General features: G+C 39.6%; 1 protein-coding gene across 1 annotated transcript in view; it reads left to right on the top strand.

The window, feature by feature from the left end:
* Snd1 (staphylococcal nuclease and tudor domain containing 1) overlaps positions 1 to 25,085 on the top strand; it is a 446,430-nt gene that overhangs the window by 278,095 nt on the left and 143,250 nt on the right. The window contains exon 15 of the mRNA XM_013020007.1: positions 11,091 to 11,232. Coding sequence (XP_012875461.1) covers positions 11,091 to 11,232 — 142 coding nt within the window. The remainder of the gene's footprint in view (positions 1 to 11,090; positions 11,233 to 25,085) is intronic.

Here is a 25,085-nt window from a genome sequence, read left to right as displayed (position 1 = left end):
TCTCTCTCTCTTTTTCTCTTTCTTTCCCTCCCTCTCTCTCTCTCCCTCCTTTCCTTCTTCCTATTCTTTTATGTTCTGTTTGAGAATTGCAAGCTCAGGAGAGGACCTTCTGTTTTATTCTTAACTATGCCATCAGTGACTAGAAGAGCATCAGGCACATAGTGCTTAAAAAAATGAGTGAATGCTATAATGTGTTGTTTTATAATTGCTTTAATTTACTTGTGTTGTTTTGTCATGTTAGAAAACAACTGTTAGCCAATCGTAGTTTATTTTCTTAGAACAATTTTATAACATAGAAATCTATGCCAAAGAATGACATACATTTTCTTTTATATTTATGTGTTTGGTGTGTGTGTGTGTGTGTGTGTGTGTGTGTGTGTGTGTCTGTCTGTCTGTCTGTCTGTCTGTCTGTGTCTTTGTCTGTGTCTTTGTCTGTGTCTGTGTCTGTGTGTCCATGTCCATGTCCCTGGGGCCTAGGCACTGTCCCTGAGCTCTTTTGTTCAAACTAGCACTCTACCCCTTAAGCCTCAGCTCCCCTTGGAGCCTTTTGGGTGATTAATTTCAGATAAGGGTCTCATAGGCTTTCCTACTTCAGCTGAAACTGATCCTCAGATCTCAGCCTCCTGAGTACCTAGGTTTATAGGCATGAGTCACCAGCACCCAGTTTTTGTCTTTTTTGAGTAAGATTATTATGGGTTTGTTTTGTTGTTGTTGTTTTGGGTGTGGGGGTGGGTGTTCCTGTGACTTCAACTCAGGACATAGACACTCTCCTAAGCTTTTGTGCTTAGTGCTGGTACTCTACCACTGAACCATTGCTCCACCTTCAGCTTTTTTCCTGGCTAATTGGAAATAAGAGTCTCACACATTTTCCTGGCTTTGAATTGTGAGCCTCAGATCTCAGCCTACTGAGTAGCTAGGATTATAGCCGTGAGTCATCTGTGCCTGGCAATTGTGGAGTTTCTCTTTTTTTTAATATAATTTTTTTATTGTAAAGATACTGTACAGTTACATGAGTAATGAGTACATTCCCATTGAGCATTGTTTCCCTCTCCTTTGTTTTTCCCCTACTATCCCTTCCTTCCTCACCTCCCCAACTCTTCCCTGCCCCCCAAAGTTGTAAAGTTCATTTTCAATATAGTGTCTTGGACATCTCATTGTAACACTGGGTCAACCTGTATCCTTAGGAAGTGGCGCTGTAGCTCAAGTGGTAGAGCGCTAGCCTTGAGCTGAAGAGCTCAAGGCCCACAACAGCGCTCAGGCCCAGAGTTCAAGCCCCACGACCCACCAAAAAAAAAACAAAAACCTGTATCCTTATTTCATCATTTTGTTATTTCCCTCCCCCTCCCCAAGTTATATCTATCTATCTATCTATCTATCTATCTATCTATCTATCTATCTATCTATCTATCTATCTATCTATCTATCTATCTATAATGATGTAGGGCACCGGAATCAAATACAGTGAACACAGGAGTGATACCATGGGGGAAGAACATACAAAAGAAACAAAAAAAAAATCATAGTACATTATAAGTACATTAAAGACAATAGCAACAAAGATAAAACCTCTTGTGTCCCTATTGGGCTTCATTTCACTTAGCATCATCTTATATGGTCATGTGTACAAAGCCTTTGATTTTTTCTGCTTGTCCTAGACATATATTAGTTATTGCAGATAAGGGAAATCATGGGACCTATTCTTTGGGCCTGGCTTACTTCACTTAATATAATTTTTTCCAAGTCTTTGCATTCCCTAACAAATGGGGCAGTGTCGTTCTTTCTGATGGATCTGATGGAGACATAAATTCCATTTTGTGTGTGTGTGTGTGTGTATGTGTGTGTACCACATTTTCTTGATCCATTCATCTACTGAAGGGCATCTGGGTTGGTTGCATATCTTAGGTATGGTGAATAATGCTGTGATAAACATGGTTGTGCTGGTAGCTTTGGTGTGGCCTTTTTTTGTGATTGTTTGGGTAAATGCCCAAAAGTGAAATTGCTGGGACGTAGGGGAGCTCTATTTGTAGTCTTTTGAAGAACCTCCATACTGCTTTGGCAATTGTGTTTTTAATTTGATGCATTTGGAAATTCTTCAAAATATTGAACACCTTCTGTTTATGAATAAATTTCTTCCATAATAATTAACATTTTTCTCCATGTCGCAATAGTTAGAGCTCTTTCTTTCATTTAATTAGATACAATAAAAGTACTTTAAAAGTTTGTTGGACCAATATTAGTAGGTCCTACACAAATGAACTTTCAAACAGTGGTCAATTCTTCATTTCCATTGGTTTTTTATTCATATATTTAGCCAGTTGCAGATGAAGTATACTTAGGAAAAAATTGCATTGGTACCATCTAACCTTCATTAGTATTCATTTTAATTTTTTAAATTTTATGTCGTAAGTTACCTGCTGGCATTTTTCTCCTCTCCTTTTCAAAGGTTGCATTCTTGTCTGGAGTGGGTCAGGGTTTTGCATGACATCAATTTCCTTGCCCCTGAATTCTTGATTTGCCCATGAAATGAAAATGTGTGCTTCATCAGACCATCTTTTAAATTCTCTACTCTACACATTTTATAATTATCTTTCAAGCCATTTTCTGGTTCTATAATAAGTTTTTACCTTTTTCCTATAGAGACATTGGAAGTGATAAAATTGATCTGAAACTTTTAAAGAAAAGGAGTATTTCATAGCTCTAAGTTAGCATTGTAATTGATATCCAAAGTTGCAGCCTCTGGTTGATGAACAGCATGCATATTCTCAGTGCAATGTGACATTTCTAAACTGTTTTTAAGTCACTCTCGTGTCTCATTTCTGAAGATGGTATTTTCTATAAATTCAAAGTTTGATTCTTAGGAAAGCACCAAGGGTTAATGTTGCATCCAACTACCTTTTTAGGTTTCCCTGTTGGTTGTGTTATCTTTACCAGCCCAAAGAAGTGCTACCTTGAATTATTTTCTTACAATTTAATGGTCTATTTGACATAAAGTGGATGTTTACAATTTGAATAAAGTATATGCTTTTAGAGAATAACCTGAAAATAATTGAAAATCATATTTCACAGTGCGTTAAACTCTCTTTGCAAACATTTTTCTTATGACTTGATATTTTGAATCACAAAACAAATCGGTATGTCTTTTTGCCCATTTTTTGAATAGTTACTATTATTTCCTATTAAATAACTTTCCTTTACATAGTAACTAAAACATTCACTGATATTAAAAATATGATATATTGCTATGCTGATGGATAATGAACGTAGCTTATTTACTGATCCAAACTTCTGTAGGATAGTATCTCCTGATACAAATATAAAAGCAATATGTTTATTTCCCTGACCTTAGAGAGATAAGACATCCCTATGAAATGTGAGTAGGTTGTTTCTTTGTTTTATTTTTTGTTTTTGAAGATGAGACTAAAAAAGAACTGGGTGTGGCCAGGGGCTAGGTGAAGGGAAGGCTGGGGGACTCCTGTGTAAGAGGTCAGTGTGAACAGTGGGAACTTCAAGATGTGCACTATCTGCTGGGAGGACTCTTCTTTATAGAGTCCTAGTATGAGAACCATGAATATTAATTGAAGTAAACATTGCAGTAATGTTGTTGAGAAATTAAGACTGGGGACAAATAAGAAAAGGTAAGGACAGTTTGAGATGAAGTAGGGAAACTGAAAGAAATGGGGCTCATTTGTGGGAACTTTTTCCGGATACTGGATTAATTATGAGCCGGCAGACTTCAGGGAAATGTAACTCAGCACTCTTGGCCCTCCCTCATCTTCATATTAGAGGAAGAGGATTGAAGACTGTCAAGCTAAAGCTTTTCCTGCTTTATTCAATGTATGTCTATACTTATACTCTCCTTTAATATGAAGCACAGATACGCATCATCTGCAGTTTCTATACCTAAATTATATTTCAGAAGTCTTATAGAATAAGCCAATGACATTATGTTTCAAGTTGATGATAAATGCAGATTTTACTACCAAAAGGCAATGACTTCATTTCTAAAGGTTAACTGAACGGTTCTCATAGCATAATTTCACCTGGTTAAATTTGGGTAATGAAAGTCATTTAATAAAAGAGCAATCTGTAGACCTATGTAGAATTTGATTGAGAAGCAACTATTATTCACATTAAACCATATCACCTACTTTTGTTTCCAGGTGTCAAAAAGAAATGCCAGTAGGCATAAGTGCTAGTGGTACTTATTCTTTTTTTTTTTTTTTTGGGTCCGGTCGTGGGGCCTAAACTCTGGGCCTGGGCGCTGTCCTTCAGCTCAAGGCTAGCACTCTACCACTTGAGCCACAGCGCCACTTCCGGATTTTTTCTTTTTGCTTATGTGGTGCTGAGGAATCGAACCCTTGGCCTCAGGCATGCAAGGCAAGCGCTCTACCACTGAGCCACCTTCCCAGCCCGGTACTTATTCTTTATTGGAACAAAACATCTCTTCTATCTAACCAACGGATGACCTCAGGTTCCTGGTGCTTCTTCTTACTATGGCCTAAGAACTAGGCTTTCTTACACTATTTGTAGGGAAATCATGAGATTGTTTTTCCCCTAGGCTCTTCTTATCCCTTGTTTTTTCATTTAACCATTCTCTATTTAAACTGTCCCTTAATACATTTAGTATCTAATTATATTAAAATAATTGATCTAAAATATAATTATTGAGTAACTGGTTAATTTCAAATTTACAATTTTCTTAGTTATTTAGAAGCTAGTTGGCTTGAGGTAGAGAAGTTCTTGAGTTAAAATATTTCATATTATTCACATAGAATTCGTTTTTGGTCTTCTATTTTAAATTTTAAGCTATATTATACATACGCTATATTAGTATATAATTCTATGAATTTTTACAAATGTGTGTTTTAAGAAACATGTACACTCGTAGCAACCATCACCACAGCCAAGATAATAATACTCTCATCACTCCTCAGAATTCCTTTGTCTCCTTTGAGTTCAGTCCCTAGTTTTGGGCAACACTGATATGTTTTAGTTCCTATAGTTGAGCTTGTTTTCCTGTTTGCTTGCTTGCTGGTTTGGTAGTTCTGGGCATGTCTAAATATTCATTTCCTTTCACATTTGACTGGAGCATTTCTCCCCCATATTGGAGAGATGAGGCCACACCGTCACTACTGGGCCTTGTAGCTTCCTTCCTATTTTGTCAGCATCCTGTTCCAGCTTCTTCTGCCTTTTTGTGTGTCCTTAGGGTGCATGTTCCCCTTTAGAAACTTCACGTAACCAACCTGGCCTCTCTAAATTATAGATACAGGAGTAGATTTAGGGAGGAGAAATGCTGCTCTTTCCTTTGAGGGTACCACAGATTAGAAAACTGGTCTCCCAACTTTGTACTTGCTCCCAGGGTGGAGCTCATGTCTAGACTGCAATGTTGGAGGGAGGTGTGTGAAGCACAGACGGTGCTTAATAGGAAAGATCATAGATGGCCTAGATGCAGCACCTTTTTTTTAAACTGCTGTAACATTGTTTCGTTTTAGTCAGAGTGCTTTTCTCCAGGGTTTTTTTCCTGTTTGCTTCATTCCTGTTAAATGTGTAACTTGTTGAAGTTTATGCCTGGCCCCCTCACACACACAACACCTCACTGTGAAATATTGATAACTAACCAGAGAAAGTCGGTTTCAGATTTTTTAAGTGCTTGGTGGTAACACTAAAACTGGAACACATTCCCAAGTGTGCTCCCTCCCAGAGTCCCATTTATTTCAAGAGATTATCATGCTGCACAGCTGGCTCCTCACAGAGAATCATAAACTCATTCTGCGAATTAAAATGTCACTTGTCGCCATAGAGCCTGCCATGTACAAAGGAGGAAGAGTATGGCATGATGGATGGTTTTTTTGCTTTTCTAGTTGGGGATATCTTCATAATTTGTCTTCTACACAGTTGCAGAAGTAATTTCCCTGGTCTGTACAGCCCTAAAAACATAGATAACTATGGCAGTAAATGATCACAATACATCTTAAAATGAAAGAACCCATTTGCTTCAGTATCCATAGTAATAAGTTTGCATCTCTGTATACTCTTATCTATATCTGTCCTCTTGTTCACAAGGATTTCACTGCTTCAACTTTGAGATTGGTTGTACCCAAATATTATTGTGTTGTGGAATCCTGGTCCTTAGTTTGTCGCTGATTCTCCTTAGGGGAGAAGCATTGGGGCTGGTAGCAAAATACATGGTGGTTCCAAAGAAGGCTGTTCAGAGTGAATTGATTTTTTTTCAACATTGAGTTGCTCCAGTGTGAGTAGATTATGCCCCCACCCTGCAATCCCCACTAACATCACAAGCATTCCTGTGATGTTTGTAAGAGTAACTGTGATGATGATAACTAATTAGTGAGATTTGTTATTAACAGTTCCCATTTGAGACTTGCACATGATCCTTTTGAGTGGCTAATTGTTAACTAATATGTTTAATCTCCTCTATTTTCCTATGCTCTATTAAGTGCTGCAACGTTTGCTTTTTACCAATGCTTCTTTCTAGTTTCCTGCCTACCCTACAGAGCTTTTAAGTGGAAAAATGATAGAATTCATTTTGCTAGTATCTATGGGATATGAATAACTTGTTCTAGAATTCCACAGAACTTTGATATCTGTATAGGTCTATGCTACAGGTAACCCGGCTAGTATTCTATCAGATAACCTGCTGTACAGAGTTTATGCATCTCCTACTTTACTGCCCACACGCAATGTTCCTACTCTCTCCAACCTAGTCACTCATTGTAAAATTACTTGTAGTATATATTTCTGTACACAGGAAATTTATTTGCAGTAAAAGCTAGAGTCTTGTCTTAACTAATGAGGGAATTTGCTTTTCCTCATAGTCAGATGTGTGGTACCTACCCACATTTGGAAGAGATTTTGCCTGACAAGCCAGAAGTGGATAGCAGGATGGAAATATATAATAAGAATGGTAACTGAGGAAAGTGTAGTAATAAGGTTTGAATTTAGGGCCTTGAACTTGCTAGATAGGTACTCTACCACTTGAGCCAGGGCCCTAGCTCAATAGGATGTGTTTATAACCTTTTCCTCTCAAAGGATCATCCAGCATTTCTTGAACATCATTCTAAAGCCTGTTCTTCCAAATTTGAGGTATAGATATTAACTTGGTTTGAAATGAAGTCACCCCAGGCACATTTATTGCATCATTACTTTCTCAATTTCAAGGTGCATTGAGGAGGCAGAAACATTCCTTAAAGAGATGCCATCCACAATAGCAGGTTAAATGTGGCTAATGCAACCTTAAATTAGCTTTTCTAAGAGTACAGGGAAATACTTATGTACAGTTTGTTGTGGAGCACAGGTAATGTAAAAACTAGCAGTGCAACAAAAAAGACTTCTCCGCATAGAAATACAGTTGCTTCCTGATTACTTACACCAATGGAGAGGAATATTGGTATAGATAACCAAGAACCATAGTTAATTTATCTACTTTGATTCTCAAAGCCTTGAGTCAATGTAAGAAACTGTGACACTAAATTCACAGACCTTACATGATAAGCCACACATAAAACACCTAAGGGCAAGAACCTGCATATAGCTTTCTAAGCAAAAATATTTGAGATTACCTTAAAATGAGGATTTGGTTTAACAAGCCCCCAATATTGTTGTCTCATAAATATAAGACCTATAATACTTTTTGAGATTATGCCATATGGACGATGCCCTTTTTTCTTCATTCTAGTTGATTTTTTCTTTTGTATTACTATATATTAATTATGCAACATCTTTATACATGTATATAATGTACTTCTATCATAGTTACCTCCCATTAACCTCCATTGTTCTTATCTCTCATTGCTCCTCTTTTCAAAGATTTATTTTTTTTCTAAATATATTTTGAATTTACATTTTTCCTTTTACTTTATTCAAATTTTGTGGGGCTTTTTAATTTCTAAAGACATTAGATTTACTAAATCTGACTGAGTTATGATTCTGGATTGTTGGATGTAATGGTAATGACATGTTTTAAACTTAAACATCACTTTATTTCATCTTTAAGGTCCCTCAGGCACCTGCAACTTTACAATGGGGCCTAAAGTTGTCTCTGTTATGCTTTGTTTCTCATAGTGAGATTGTCTCTTATCTTCATTTTACTTACCTTCCTGTCTCTTATTAACCCTAAAAAGTAAGTATGAAACTAGAGTACAAAACTAAAGCATATTACTATACTTGGACCTGCCCTTTGAAAGGAAAATGTAAGCACATTCATTTACTTTGATAGTAATACAATCAGAAATCCTAAAATAATTTGCATGACTAAAATAGAAAGGAATGGTTTATTATTCTATCACCTGATAAAAATTGCTAATATTTCTAACAATCTTTTCTGTGCACTTGAAACAAGTATAGGAGGTTTCAGGATGTTTTATATTGAAAAGGTGAGTGCTTAGCAGAGAAATGCTTATGATCAAACCATTCTGTGACTATGACTGAGTTGAACAAAGAACCAACATCTTGTAGGTTTTGTTTTTTCTTCAGTTTGTCTTCATACGATCATTCTTAAAATTCTGTCACTTAGATGAAATAGCCACCTTTCCTCTTAACGGAGGTTCCACGGACATCTCATGTCATCTGAACCTTTGAGGAGCTCTTTTCTTGTCTTGTAATTTTGCATCTGAACATAGCTGGTACTAATAGGCTTTTAAATTTTGCTTTCATGCCTTCAGTTTTCTTTTTTTTTCTTTTTTTTTATTGTGAAAATACTGTACAGAGGGGTTACAATTACATGGGCAAGATAGTGAGTACATTTCTTATCAAGCATTGTAGCCTCCTCCTTTGTTTCCCCTTCAGTTTTCAAAATTTACTTTCACTCCTTATTTTTGTGTGTGGACTATGGCATCTTCCCATGTCGTTTCTGGAATAGAGCCATTGTTGTAAGTTGAGACTTGGTGAAGAATCAAGAATATCTCTGGATTTTTGTTGCATAGATAGCAGTAAGATCCTCTGATTTCCCCATGATTATTCTCAGTCTAAGTATCTCCCCTGATGGCATAGTAATGCTTTGCTTACCAACTTAGGGACCGTAACACAAAAGGAAGGAGGAAATACTGCACCTTCTTTGTTAGTATTGACATTAAAGGCATACCTACAGGTGTGCAGGTATGCATATTTAGTGTTTTATTTATACACATCTTTTTCAAATAACTATATCCAAAAAACAGTAACAAGGGAAAACCTATGTGTTAAAAATGTAGATCACATGGAAGTGGTGCTGTAGCTCAAGTGATAGAGCACTAGCCTTGAGCTGAAGAGCTGAGGGACAGCGCTCAGGCCCAGAGTTCAAGCCCCACGACCGACAAAAAAAAAAAAAAAGTAGATCACACCAATTTTAAAGGAAAGTCCATCTCTCTTAAGACATTAGGTTACCTCATGATTCGCAATAGTCAATTTGATAATTGTTGTTGATTTATTGGCTCAGCTCATGAATATTGTCCCAGATATAGACTAGTATGGCAAAACGATTTTAATCAGGTAGTGCTTTTGTTCTCATGGAGCATTTGTCTTGCTTGACTATTCTGGACTTTAGCCAACTGCCAGAAAGGCATTTTCTTGCTTTAATGTGTATGTACAGTAGAATATGTGTCATGTTTTCAATGGAGGAGTTCCTAACCCACTAAAGCTCATTGTGAGCTCACAGTTTACCAATGTGCCATTAGAAACGCTGAGGCTGGATGATTGTCTCCTCTTTTGAAGGGAGGGATGAATTGCATTACTATAAATATTGTTTTCATCCCAACCTACCTCACTGCCTCAGAATGAGAGAAACCCCTTTGGCTTCTGAGAAAACTGAACTACTTGATGGCTTGTTAAATTTTTATTATCTAACATACATTAATTTAAACATAATAGCTTTGTTGTTAGTGGAGTCTGAAAGGAAGAGCTTGACTGAGTGCAGACTTCCTGTGTCACAGAAGTCAGGAAACTGTGTGGAACTTACTATCCTCGGAGGGTTTACAGTTCTGCTGGCTGGGCTGAAAACCTCACAAGTTCTTGCATCTAGAGACTATTCCCCCAGCATATGTGATATGATACTTTGACGCTTGCTTACTCTATCATCTCCTTAATTAGCTTGAGAGGCTGAAATAATTTGACAGCCCTTAGCTCCTATGTGCTGCAGAGCTTTGAGGCTCAAAAGGTCCACACTTGATACTCCTGAGAGTAGAATGCATAAACTTCATTGATGCATGAAAACAGTTTACAAAATTACTCTGCACTTTTATGCTTTTATTTTTTCTATAATTATTCATCCTGCCACGACTGAGGTGTTTGTCTACAGGGAGGAGGCCTGCTGTTATAGATTTCCCAGGGCAATATGTCTCAGACTCTACCTCTTCCTCAACATGCACTTGGTCCAGGAACTGCTGTACTGGTGTCCAAAGAAGGCTGGGCTCAGGTCAGGGTTAAGAAACTAGAAAGAGTTCAGGATTGTACATGACCTGTTTGTAATTGAAGATGGACTTCTTATGGTTTCCTGAGAAAAGTTTTGGGGGCTATGTGACACAATGTCATACACATAGATTGCCCCTTCCTCCCTATTTTCCTCCTTCCTGCCTCCCTCCCCCTTTCCCTCCCGCTCTCCTCCTCCACCCCCTCTCTAACTACTATGTATCTTTCTTTCTATGGAAGGTTAAATTAACCTCCATAGAAGAATAGTATTGATTTTTTGACCTCCCTTTTAAGGTTGAGAGAAGATAAACTCTACTTGCCTAAGTAGGAGTGAACTCAATTTCTAAGCAACCTATATCCCTTGAATGCAGTGAAAATGTTCTATAAACTCTTGTTCAACTAGTTCTTCTGTTAAGGTTAGATGTATAACACGTGACTTGTCACATTTTCAGAATAACCAGTTTTATAGAACTATTTGCTTAGTTTCCTGTGTCTGCCAGATTTTTGGTAGAAAACTAGAGTTTTAAAAATTCAGTTTTATGTTTTTCTAAGCATGTACTCTACCATTTGACTCATGTCCCTAGCCCTGTCTGCCCATGTTTTTGTCCTAGCAAGAATAAAATATTTAATGGGGCTCCAATGCTTTCCATTGATTCTTTTCTTTTTTTTTTTTTTCTCTTTTTCTCCTTTAGGATACCCAGAAAGCCAAGCAGTTCCTACCCTTCCTTCAGCGAGCAGGTCGTTCGGAAGCTGTGGTGGAATATGTCTTCAGTGGTTCTCGTCTTAAACTTTATTTGCCAAAGGAAACTTGCCTTATCACTTTCTTGCTGGCAGGTAAGTCCTACATCTTGTATGTTACTCTGAAAGTTCTTCCTGGAGCTCAGAAGTCATCTCTGAAGCCATACACCTTCTTCTCCCTGGGGTTTAGAAAGGCCCCAGAGCCCATCTAAGGCTTTTATCTCAAAATGGGATACAAAGCTACCATTTCAAGATTTTCTGATTGTTCCTTTGTTCCAGCAAGCACAGAACATACAAGAATGGCTTAAAACATAGCAGAGAAGCTCATCCAGCTTAGGTGAAGTGAATTCTAGGCCTACAAAAAAATTGTAATGACTGAGTTCTCATAGTTGGTATTAGCCACTTTAGACTGACCACCCCACTGTGTTTGACCGGCAGGCCTCGGAAGAGCTGAGCCACCATGCCGCTGGAGATCCCCAGGGAATGCCAAGTGCTTCTCTTTTCTTCTTTTCATATGTCATCAGGATCCCAATCCTTTATGAAAGCCCAACCATGACATTACTTTCTCAGGCTCCTGCATCTATAGTGATTTCTTGTTGACCGAGGGTGACATGCTAGGGCGAGCCTTCCTTCTTTCTTTGATGCCTGAATGCTTCTCTCTCTTATCCTATCTTTTCTAGTAGCTTAATGTCTCCCAAGCAAGACCATGTATGAACTGTGCTCTTTGAGCAATTTACATTTATGTATTCAAGCAGCCACCCGCTTCATTTCTTCACTGCTGGCAAATAATAAAATTATTTATTTGCACTCAGTCCTTCGCAGGCAGCCTGACTCTTTGAGGGAAAGCTGTCATTTCCCTTCACCCGCCTTCCCCCTCCCATATTCATCCTCTCACAATAGACATGTGCCGTGTGCTCCCCAGATGCACGCTCCCTTTTCTGTTGCTGTCCTGTTGCCTCAGCACTTCTTCTGTTGAATTCTTGAATAGAATTTGCTATGGGGAAAGAGAAGCAGGAACCATGCTTGTTGCCTCCTGCCAGACAGCCTCAGCTTCCTTTTCCTAGAAGGCACTGAGAGTTTCTTATCTCCATAGGGGCTCCCAGAGGCCCCAGCTAAAAAGGATTGAGTTATGTGAGATAAGAACACATTGCCCTGAAGCTTCTATTGCTGCTTAGCAATGCTGTATCCATCAGGTGCTCTTGTAAACTCCTGTCAACTTAATGACCACTATACAGCTGGATGGTCTTCCTGAAGTGACTAATTGAAGCCTAACACCAGACCCAGGGGCCACTATGAAAGAAGATGGCACCAAATTCATACCTTATTGGAGGGCTGCACTTGTGCTTCTGTGGATTTCATTTTGCACTAAACTGAGGCGCCACAGAGTAGTGAATAAGAAAGTCCTTTCAGAGGACCATTTGTGCCTAAGAAATTTCTTATTGGTGAATTTTTGTTGACAAGTTTGAGATAGATAGATACATAGATAGATACATAGATAGATTGAGTCACCTCACTTATATACAGAAACAGTTTACAGTTGGCAGTTTACAGTTTAGTCCCAGAGGTGAAGAGGAGAAACTATGATTCTTTCTCAGAAATTTAGCTCACAAATCCATATGGGAAAGAAAACTCTAGCTTTCTTAATATGGACCTATCTCTTGGCTGGGGCAGAATCCTTCCCATTTCACCTGCTTAAACAGAAGCTGTCTGATCATTTTGTATCAGCCAGCTCCTCTGTGGTCTTGGCATTACCCTGAGATTCACATTTCCAAGGCATTGCCTGAGTTAATGTACAGTTTGAAAGATAGATTACACTGCAGCAAATACCTGATAAAAAGTATAATCTTTACATTTGTCCTTCTGCCATTGTTGTATATGCTGTTATATTACACATCTTTGGGTTCTTTAGAAACTTGGCAGGACTACAGGGTCTTGGAAAACGTCTTAAGAGAAAACAGAATTTCAGTTTGAATCCTGACTCAACTGTGTCCAAGAAGATGGTTTTTAGAAGTTTATTTGCCATGTGTGAAGCCTTACTGTACAAGTTAATTATACCTAGAAATTATTCCTTGCCTCCAGGGTTAAGATGAGCCCAGAATAAAGCTATCATGAAGTAGATCACCAGTAGTTACAGGGTTAATGTTTTTAAGGTTTATTTTGTAGTCATTGTTGTGTGGTAAAGAGGTCTTGCTGTGTTGCCCAGGCTGGCCTTGAGCCAGTGGTCCTCTCCCCTCAGCCTCTTAAGTAGTAAGGACTGTAACTACCACCACCACTGATCCCAACTGAGTTAGCATTTGTATAACTACTCCTCATGGGCAGGGCCCATGTTGTGCAGTAAACACCCAGTTGTGGTTTCCAAAGGAAGGCTCTGATCTGTCCCTTGATGGGAATAAAGAAGGAAAGAAGCTGTGCCAGCCTTCTCTTGCCTCACATTGAGCTCCCTGACAGGAATACTCCTGGCTTTCCCCCTAGGCCTCTGGAACAAAGAACTTCACATTGTCCCACAATGTGAATACTCAGGAAGAATGACCCTTAAGCTCAGGAAATATGAGGGAAGAAAGGATATGTATATAAACAGTACTGTTGGACATCAGATGAGAAAATTGTGGAGAAAAGACAAAGGAGGGAATGAGGAGTTCTTTGCATGGAGATCAAGAGATGCCTTCCTTAGGAACTGTTTTGGATGGCAGAGAAGAGCTTGCTATGTTGAGGAAGAAAGCAGTAGGTGGACACATTACATATTCTAGGTACATGGATATGGGGAATATGGTATCTGCATTCAACCAGGTCACTGCAGTATTGGTGGAAGAAGCAAGTGAAAGGAACTGGCCTTTCTCCCATGAATTTTTTTTTAAGTAATTGTTAGGGTTTGAGTAAGGAATGCTGAGTTGACACTTTATTGTGGTAGATACATTGGAAAAATTTGAGTCAAGAGTCTAGGAAAGCAGACTATTCAAGGTAGAGGCTTGGATTGTGATGTCATCAATTAGTGGCAACATAAACGTAAGAATTGGTTTAGGGAACAGATAACTGATTTGGTTTTCAGTATGTAATGTTTGTGGTTTCTGTGGTAAAGCTAAAGTTCCCACAGGGGAACATAGGGCAGGACTTCAAACTCCTTCAGTACCTTCAGGCTACTTTAAGGAGAAGTAAACCACCACAGAAACATGAGCATGGAAAAGTAGGCCAACATTTTTTACACGGTTAGAGGAACAGAAAACCATGACAGTAGACTTCTGGAGTCCAAGAGAGGGAATTCCAAGGAATCACCAGTGCCAGACTTCATGTAAATGATTAAGCTTACAAATCAGTGAAGTGCTTTTTATACTGCTAGTCATTCAGGAAGTTACTCATGATTTTTGTCAATATACTTTTTTTTCCTTTTTAATATATGTTTTTTATTGTAAAGATACTATTCAGAGGGGTTACAGTTACATGAATGCATTTCCTATTGAGCATTATTACCCCCTCTTGGTTTTTCCCCTGCCTTCCCTTCTCCACCTCCCCAACTCCCCCTCCTGCCCAAAGTTGTAAAGTTCATTTTCAACATAGTGTCTTGTACATCTCATTGTTACAGTCGGTCAACCTGTATCTTTATTTTAGCATTTTAAGACCCTGAGATTCTTTTTTTTTAAAGGCATTTTTTTTATTGTGAAAATACCGTACAGAGGGGTTACAGTTACATGGGCAAGATAATAAGTGCCAAAGTTGTACAGTTCTTTTTTCAACATAATGACTTGTACATCTCACTGTTGCAATGGGTCCACCTGTATCCCTATTTAAACAGTTTGTTTTTGCCCTTCCCCTCCACAAATTATACCGACATCAAATACAGTGAAAGCAGGGGCTATACCGTAGGGGAGGGACATACAAAGCAACAAAGAAATCATCTTTTAAATATGTTAGAAACAATAGCAAGAAAGAAAAAGCATTTGAGTCCTTATCTTGGGGTCCATTTTGCCTAACATCAACTTATCTGACCATTTCTGCTTGTCTCAGACATATACTAGTTATTGCAAATAAGGGAAACCATGGGACCTATGTTTCTTTGGGCCTGGCTTACTTCATTTAATAGAATCTTTTCCAATTCTTTCCATTTCTTTTTTTTTTAATTTATTTTATTTTATTTGTGAACATACTGTACAGAGGGGTTACAATTACATGGGCAGCATAATGCGTACATTTCTTACCAAGCATTGCAGCCTCCTCCTTTGTTTATCCTTCACATCCCTTCCCAATCCTTCCCCCCCCTCCCCCCCTCCATTTCTTAACAAATGTGGCAATGTCATTCTTTCTGATGGAGGCATAGAATTCCATTGTGTATATATACCACATTTTCTTGATCCATTCATCTACTGAGGGGCATCAGGGTTGATTCCATATCTTAGCTATGGTAAATAATGCTGCGATAAACATAGTTGTGCTGGTACCTTTAGTATGGTCCTGTTGTGATCATTTGGGTAAATGCTCAAAAGTGGGATTGCTGGGTCATAGGGGAGCTCTATGTGGAGTCTTTTGAGGAACGTCCATACTGCTTTCCAAAGTGGTTAAACTAGTTTACACTCCCACCAACAATGCAGTAAGGTTCCCTTCTGTCCACATCCCCTCCAGCATCTTTTGTTATTAGAGTTCTTGATTATAGCCATTCTAACTGGGGTGAGGTGGTATCTCAATGTTGTTTTGATTTGCATTTCTTTTATGGCTAGGGAGGTTGAACATTTCTTCATGAGTCTATTGGCCATCCTTCTTTCCTCTTTAAGTCTTTAGCCCACTTATTTATTGGGCAGTTGTTTCTTTGAGGATTTGTTTTTGGGGAATTTAATTTTTTGAGTTCCAGGTATATTTTAGATATGAGACCCTTGTCCATTGTATGGCTAGTGAAGATCTTCTCCCAATCCGTGGGCTTTCTATTGATCTTGCTAACTATGTCCTTTGCCATGCAGAAGCTCTGCAACTTCATGCAATCCCATTTGTCCAACCTTTCTTTGATTTGTTGTGTTTCTGGATCTCTTTTAAGAAAATTTTGGCCTGTGCCAAGGACACTTAGTGTTTCTCCTATTCCATCCTGTAATGTTTTCAGAGTATCTGCTTTGACTCTAAGGTCTTTGATCCATTTGGAGTTGATTCTGGTACAGGGTGATATATAAGGATCTAGCTTTAGTTTTCTACAAGTGATTAACCAAATTTGCCAGCACCATTTACTGAGAAGGTTGTCTTTCTTCCATTCTATTTTTTTAGCTCCCTTATCAAAGATTAGATGGCTATAGGTCTGTAGGTTCATTTCTGGGTTTTCCATTCTATTCCATTTGTCTTGAGGTCTGTTCTTGTGCCAGTACTGTTAAGGATCCTTTTTGCTATTTGGTGTCTTTTATTGTTCCATATGAATTTTTGGATTGCCTCTTCTATTTCCTTGAAGAATGAGGTTGGAATATTGATAGGTATTACATTGAATTTGTAGATAGCCTTGGGAAGTATTGCCATTTTCACGATGTTGATCCTTCTAATCCAGGAGCATGGGAGGTTTTTCCACTTTCTTTTTTTTTTTTTTTGCCAGTTGTGGGGGCTGAACTCTGGGCCTGGGCACTGTCCCTCAGCTCTTCAGCTCAAGGCTAGTACCCTACCACTTGAGCCACAGCACTACTTCTGGCTTTTTTTTTTTTTTTTCTGCTTATGTGGCGCTGAGGAATTGAACGCAGGGCCTCATGCATGCAAGGCAAGCACTCTACCACTGAGCCAACTTCCCAGCACCGATTTTTCCACTTTCTAAGTTCTGTTTTGATTTCCTTTTTCAGGTTTTTAAAGTTTTCATCATAGAGGTCCTTCACTTCTTTGGTTAATTCCTAGGTATTTTATTTTTTGTGGTGCTGTTACAAATGGAGTTGCCTTCCTGATTTCAGCCATGCTTTTCTCATTGTTGGCATACAGAAAAGCCATTGATTTTTGAGGGTTAATTTTATACCCTGCTTTAATATAGTTTTATTACCCTTAAGTAACTCAACTAAAGGCAGATTCCAGGTGATAGGGGAGCACATGTGGGCAGTAAGGAGCAGACTTATTAAATACAGGGTTTTTAGCTCCCCCAAAATCTAATGTAGACTGGAAAGTAAAAAGCTAGTAATCCATGAAAGATAACCTTGCAAGGTAGCATTCTAATTATCACAGACCTGAGTACATCTATAAGTGTAATTCTTGTCCAAGAATCAGGAAGGTACATATAGTACATATAGTGCATATAGTACATATAGGTAAATACCTTCCTAATACCAATCGTAGAATGTAGAACTCAATGAAATCTTCTTGGAAAATGAGGATATAAAAAAAGATGAAATGAGAAAATATTATAGGAAATGAGGGGAAGGAATTAAGAAAGGCTGTGAGGTAATTAGGAAGAGAACAATGAACTGAGGAGATCAGATTAATTGGTTGACTTGAGAATGTGAGTGGAGTGTTTGCTTTTAGGGGGATAAAAAAGGCCCTTGGTATTGGCTCAGTTGGTAGAGCACTGGCCAATGAGCAAAAGGAGCTGCAGCAGTGAGGCAGCAGGTATAGACAGAGCATCCATGGAGAAACAATGTTTGCCTGGACTGTGATTTTTGAAGTACAGCTTGTACATTCCGAAGGTATGCACTCCACATTTTGCAAAAAAACATTTTGGAAGGGAGGGGGGGTGAGAAGGTATGCATTATTCTCAAAGGGAAGGACAATAATTGTTAAGAGCAACCCCTTTCGTGCTGCTCTCATTAATCCCGTCCTTTCTGAGAACCCTCTGAACTTCAAGGTGGGTGGACACTTTCCATTTTTACATGGCCTTTTTTGGGCAGACGGCCCCACAGCTTGATAGGGAGTGGCATTTGGCCTGAGCCAGCTGGCCTCTCTGTCACGGTTCCTGCACCCCTGTACATGGAGTGATTGCTTGGTCAGATGGGATAGCAGGTGGGTCTGGAAAGTCAGCTGCAGCTAACAGGTCAGAGCCTCCTGAAAGCATTTGCCCTTTAGTCCTTTGAGCACCTGGCCTAGGTTTGGTTGAGCAGACGACCTTACACCATCTAAGCTGGTCCTGTTCAAGGTCCCTTTTCCTGCTACTGTGCCACCTCTGCATACTTATTTCAGTCTTGGAGGCAGATCACATTCCATTCTTGCAGGGAAGTCAAGATCTCCAGGCAGCCTGCATTTACTTAAAAGCATCTTTTTTTCTCATCCAACTATTAGGGAACCCCGTACATAACTTTCATTAGAGCAGTAGAAGTTTACACGCACCCTCTTTTTCGGTTATCATCACTTGTGTGTATCACATTGTATTTATGTGCCTCAGTCTCCCTTTAGAGAGGAGTAGGGTACATATTTGCAAGTTTATTTGTCCTAGGTTTGTGTGTTTTGTTTTTTGTGCCCGTCATGATACTTGAACTTGGGGGCCTGGGCACTATCCCTGAGGTGTTTTTTTGTTTGTTTTTGTTTGGGGTTAGGGGGGTTGTTTGTTTGTTTGTTTGTTGCTCAAAGCTAGCACTACAGCACTTGAGCCACAGCTCCACTTCCAGCCTTTATTTTTTGTGGTTAATCAAGATAAGAGTCTCATGGACTTTCCTGCCTGGGCTGACTTTGAACCATCATCTTTAGATCTCAGCTTCCTGAGCAGCTAGGATTACAAATATAAGCCACGGGCACCTGGCTCATGTTTTTATTTAGTAGCACCAGCAGACATAAATCATGTGTCCTGTTACTGTGACCTTTAGATGAAGTTTCCTTATTTTGAATCACCTTCTTAGCTCTTTGGTAGTAGCTATGCTTAGAACACAATTCAAGAAGTTGTTCTGTTGACTAAGCGTAGCAAGTGTTAAGGATTCCATCTTGTAAACCAAACGTTTTCTCCTGAATTGAAAGAAAAGAACAATCTGGGAATTCAGTGAAAAGTAATCTAAAGAGTCTTGTATCAGATATTTTTCTTTTCTTTTCTTTTTTGCCACTTCTGGGGTTTTGCCTTTTCCCTTATGGCTGGTGCTTTCCCAGTTGATCCACACCTCCACTTCCAGCTTTTTTGGCAGCTAACTAAGAGTCTTGTGGATTTGACTGCCTGGACGGCAGTCAAATCTCAGACCTCATTCTCCTCAGTAGCTAGAATTATTGTCATGAGCCACAGGCACTGCCTTAGGTATTTGAAATCTTCTGCTAACCTACTGAGTGAGTCTGTCCCTTCCCCCATTTGCATTTTGATGGTATAGCAGGAAGTCTGATCAGTTACAGACTGAGGCAGGTGGCCAATGGAGGGAGCACTCAAGATGGATGTCATCCGCCTTGCATAGAACTTAGGGGACAAACTGCCCAGAAGGCAACAGCCATTTGGCAGGGGGTTCATATGTAGATCACAGCAGGTAACTTATAATTAACCAGTTACCTAGTCACATGAAACAAAACTAAAAAATGAGATTTTCCTTTGCCTGCCCTTTGGCTTTTTTTTTTGTCCTTCCCCACCCCCTCCTCTTGATAGTCCAAGGGTTTGAACTCAGAGCCTAGGTACTGTCCCTGAGCCTCTCTGTGCTCAAGGCTGGCACTGTACCACTTGAGCCAGAGTGCTACTTCTAGCTTTTTCTGAATAGGTTATTGGAGATACGAGTCTCATAGACTTTCCTGCCCAAGCTGGCTTTGAACTACAATCCTCAGATCTCATCCTCTTGAGTAGCTAGGATTATGGACATGAGCCACCAACACCTTCTTGTCCCCTTCCCTTTTGATTACAGTTTCCCTCTTGACCTGTGAGAAACAGTCCCTCTTGACAGTAAGAAACGACCTAGATATCTGGGGTTTAATAAATGATGGTGGGTTTGTGTTTGGCAAACTATAAAGATTTGGCTGTATGTCCTTTCACCCTGAGTATCTTTGAATAAAGTGCTTCATTTGCTTCTCTCTCTTTATAGTCTCTTCTCTAGCCAATCCTAATTGAAATATCAACTGCCTGTTTCAATAGACCAAAAACTTCTAATGAGAGGAAGGGAAGGAGAGGAAACAGGAATATCCTCCTGCCCCCAAGAATGGTGGATCCCCATTGATTACCAGTGCCTAACCAAATTACACAATTAAAGCCAATGTATGTTTAAGTGAGAAAGCCCATTCTGCTATCACAGAGGTGCTAATGAATCAGACTGTTACTGTGGTTGTGTTTGCTGCGCTCCTATCCTTAATTAAGCAATTACAGGGTCTGCCGGTACTTATGAATTCCTTTCACATGCTTTAATTGAATTGCAACTTAATGGATATTTGTAAAGTGGGGTATTCTTTCTCTTGAGACTTCCCAGTTTGATTCTGTCTCCAATGCCTACTTGTTTTCAGCTGTGTCCCATTACTGGAAATGGGCAGCTTGACATAAGTCTTTCCTGGAGCTACTCTTGTTCTTTACTTTTAATAACAAGAGTAGAGGAATTATAAAAATTATGTTCATGTGAGAGGATCCTAGAGGATCAGAAAGAATTCACATGAAAATTTTAGGTTGTGTTTTTATGAGGCCAAGTTTTCCCAAATGAGTTATTAGAAGCTAGTCATTGGTAGATGATACATAAACAGGATAGTTTTTGTTCTTGAATAGAATTTACTCTAGAATGTTGGCAGCCATATGAGAAACAAGGAAAAATAAAAATAAGAATTATCATAAGAATAGGCAACATACCAGGAGAGTTGTCTTAGCCCATTTTCTGTTGCTATACCAGAATACCTGAGAATGGGTAATTTATAAGGGAAAGAAGTTTATTTTGGCACATGGTTCTGGAAGCTGGAAGTCCCAGTGCTAGTGCCAGCATCTGCTCTGCTTCTGGTGAGGGCCTCCTGCTGCTTCAGCTCATAGTAGAAGAGCTCAAGGGCAAGTGAATGAAGCAAAAGGGACAGAATACAAGGGTAGCATTACTTAATGATGACCTACTCTTGTAGTAACTGATCTAGTTCCTTGAAAAAGGCATTAATCCCTCTTCATGGCATAATCATCACTCAAAGGCTGCCAGAGTGGCAATCAGAATTTAGAATTTTAGAGAGGAAAAAACATACTCAAGCCACAGCAAGACTATGGAAGAGAGAACAATTAATTGGAAAAACTTCCCAGGGAGGTAGCATGTCATTCTCCAAGAAAATCTGGAATATTTTCTTTTGGCATTTGGCTATAATGATTCATCTGGGTAGAACAACTTTGCCTGTATCGGTTCTCAGAAAGAGTTGCCTAAAAGAAAAGGATGTATTCATCAATCACTTTTCCCTCTGCTTTTGTACTTGTGTATGAACATCCTTTTCAGCTCACCTGCCGTTGAACTGCCTGGTAATGGTAGTCCCCATGAACCTTTGCTGCTCTGCCCCCAGCTTACAGTGTCTGCAGGCGTACCATCACCCACTGGTCATGCGGACGGAAGTGCAGAGCTCCGATTAGAACTTGATTATCTCCCATCTTTAGATTATGAATCATCCCTAGAATGAGCTGCGTCATACTTGTGGGACATTCAATCTCATGGTTATTTAATAATTTTTATATCCTTTGGGCACAATGCTAGCAATGTAGAAATACATGATAGATTTGCAGTGTGTTTATGTCTACTAAAGTAAAACATGCATAAACTTGAAGCAATCAAAATATTTCTTTTTTTTTGTCGGTCGTGGGGCTTGAACTCTGGGCCTGGGCGCTGTCCCTCAGCTCTTCAGCTCAAGGCGAGCGCTCTACCACTTGAGCTACAGCGCCACTTCCGGTTTTCTGGTGGTTTATTGGAGATAGGAGTCTCACGGTCTTTCCTGCCCGGGCTGGCTTTGAACCACGATCCTCAGATCTCAGCTTCCTGAGTAGCTAGGGTTACAGGCGTGAGCCACCAGCACCCAGCTCAAAATATTTCTTAAAGGATAAAGGTTAAAAAAAAAAAAAGTCATGAAACAGAGTAAACGTCGTATCACTGTCAAAGTAGCTAAGGCAATCACACAGAACTGCATGATCCAGAGAGGGCCAGCACCACAACAGAACAGCCTGGAGTGAGCATTCCATGGGGGAAAGGGAGAAGGGAAGGAGTACCCTCTTATGAAGGACTTCAGTCAAGTACCCAGGGATTGGATCAGAGGAGAGTGACCCAGATGGTTTTAAGAGCCTTTATATGCCATTACCTAAGGTCTAACCACAGACTTTCAGAACATTGGAGTTTTTCAGAGGTCAGACTTTCAGGATATACTGGAATGTTCCAGAGTCAGAGGGCAGCTTGAATGTGTCCAGTAGCTATTCCGAAGCTTTTTGATTGAGGCAAAATAATAAAACGATCAGTTAAAAAATTAAATTCAGCAAAGTTAAAGGCATTCATAGCCATGGAGCCAAACTACTTAAAGAAGGAGTCTTGCTTTTCTGGAAAGAAATAATTCCTAAGTATTTCTACTAACTTGCTTCTTTTGATGTTATACTGGTTACCTGGAAGTGAGGGAAATAGCAAGCCCCATGGCAGTTCTGTGCCAATTGTAACAGGGAAAGATAGGTCTGGTAATAGCAATACTTATAACATCAGGCTGCACAAGGAATAAGACCTCCCATTTAAGGTGTTCAGCCTTCACCTTCTCAGTTGTGTTTTGTATGCCAAGAAGAGAGATGTGTTGTTTTATCCTCCACTAAGTTAAGCCCATTGGTTGTTTGTGAATAGTGAGAAGATTCCTTCTCAATTCTCTGACTAGTGATCTCACTCTTATAATCTGAAGCCTTCTACTAGTGCTTTTTGCTTTGAGTTTTAATGTAGATGAGATAACAAGGAGAAATCCAGTTTGGGACAAAGTCTACTTATGCAGCACTAACAGGAGCTGGTAGAGCCTGTAGACTCTGACTAAAGTGAACTTTTCTGTCCTTTTCAGTTCTTTCTCCAGTTCTGGGGCTTGAACTCTGGGCCTGGGCATTGCTTGAGCATCTGTTGCTCAAGGCTAGAACTCTTACCACTTGAGCCACAACACCACTTCTGGTTTTTTCTGTGTATGTGGTACTGTGGACTCGAACCCAGGGCTTCATGCAAGCATTTTATCACTAAGCCACAATCCCAGCCCCCTTTCCTCCTATTTTAAGGAAGATCTATGTCTGAGTCTGTTGAGGCTTGTCTTGGCTGCTTCTACCTATTGAGAATGGAGGTCTACAGAAGGATGGGAAGCTTCAAGAAGCTTGATGGCTTTTCTCCACTGGCATATTTCCAGTACCACACCTGTCTCTGGTTGCATTCATTCTATTCATGCAGCTTTCCCAGAATATTTTAGTGTGGATTTTTCAGCTCCATCTTGTCAACTTATTGACATTTTCCAGCAGCCACTTAGTAGAAATGGTGGCAAGCAGCAGGATCCTGAACTGGGCTGCTCTCCACCAGCCAGCGCCATGGGGAAGTCTATTTGGCCAGGCTAGTAGTAGAGAATGGCAGAACTGGATGCAAGAAGAGTGGAAATGACTTGGTAATTTGAAATTAAAGGGAAATGCCTTGAAATCTAGTAACAGGAAGCCCCGGGGTGAGCAGTACACGTACACATTGCCTGTAAGACTTCCATCCTAGTTGCTATGGGAACTACCTCTCACATCCCCTTTTTAAACAGGTTAGACTGAGTTTAAAAACATAAGTAAAACTGTTCCTCATAATTGAACAATAGCCTTTGCCCTGTTCCTCAGGTTCCAACTCTCTGATGACCTTGAATTTTTTTGTTAAGTTTTCCTGGAGTTTCCCTAGCTGTTGGGCAGGATTTGAGAGCATTTGTATACAGTTATTAGTTCTGCATGGGAATTAGAACACATTGTCTACTGTGGGACACAGCCAGAGGTATGTCCTTCCCTGGGTCTTGAGGAGGTGCCACCGATTTTTACCCCTGGAAGTGGAAGGACAACTACCACAGAATATACTTCATCCTGGTGTAAACATGGAGACTGAGGAGTCCCAGAGAGCTGTTTTCTCATCTCTGTGCCATGAATCCATTCCAGATGCTGGTTCAGGGCTGCCAAACACAGACCTCGTAGGCATAAGAATACATCACAGAAGTTCCTTTCATATTTGGAGGGCATCTGAGACAACCAATTCTCTCAGTCTTGTTCTTTCTTCATTGGAATTTTTCCTCATTTATTTAAATTACTCACTTAATCCAGACCTTGTAAGTCTTAGAGATTTTTTAACCAAAGTTTGTGGGTTGTTTTTTTTTTTCCTGTGATAGAGTAACTGACTTCTGTATCTTGTACAGCTCCCTGCAAGGTTTGGCTTCTGCAAAGGACTTTATGCAAACTTACTAGCTTTCTGGATTCCCTGTAGTTTTTCCCTTGATTCCCTGTAGTTTTTCTCTTTATGTGTATTATAATAATGCTTTGTAGTACCATTCCTGAATAAACCTTGTTAATGCTTACCTTTACTATATGCAGGAAGCTGTTCAAATGGACTAGTCAATCTGGGAGTAGTGGTGGAGAAGTTGCCATTTCCCTGCCCTTGAGTGCCTCCTTTTCCTGAGCTTGTGCATCTGCTGGTGATTTTTCTAGGGTTAATTTGGGTGTTTTTATTTTTAAATTGGAACATGGTGTCTGTCTCTTCTCTGTGTGTGTTTTGGATGCAGACCCTGTGCTAGGCATGCGGTTATTAACTCCACTGATATACCAGTTCGCTCATTAGCATTTGCATTTTAAATTACAAGCTAGAGCAGACGACATTTATGCTATATTTGTACGGTTGCCTTCTTCATGAATGATGTCGTATGTGCAAGGAATGCAGAAATAACTCTCCTAAGGCCCTGATATATTTTAGTCTGTTTCTCAGCAAACTGCTATCTCTTTTTACTCTTGATTTTCATTGTTTGATAGGGAGTTTTTTTTAAATGCCTTTCCTAGTTTAGATCTGTTCGTGAGTGCTACTGATTGGGTAAAGCTCACAACAGATCAGCCCTTCGTATCAAAATAAGCATATTGCGTAGAGTGGCCCTCTTCCCTGCTCACATGGTGTTCCTTGTAAGCA

This window comes from Dipodomys ordii, unplaced genomic scaffold (assembly GCF_000151885.1).
Source record: "Dipodomys ordii isolate 6190 unplaced genomic scaffold, Dord_2.0 Scaffold48, whole genome shotgun sequence".
In the NCBI taxonomy this organism is placed as follows: domain Eukaryota; kingdom Metazoa; phylum Chordata; class Mammalia; order Rodentia; family Heteromyidae; genus Dipodomys; species Dipodomys ordii.
This window is presented reverse-complemented; position numbering and strand designations above follow the sequence as displayed.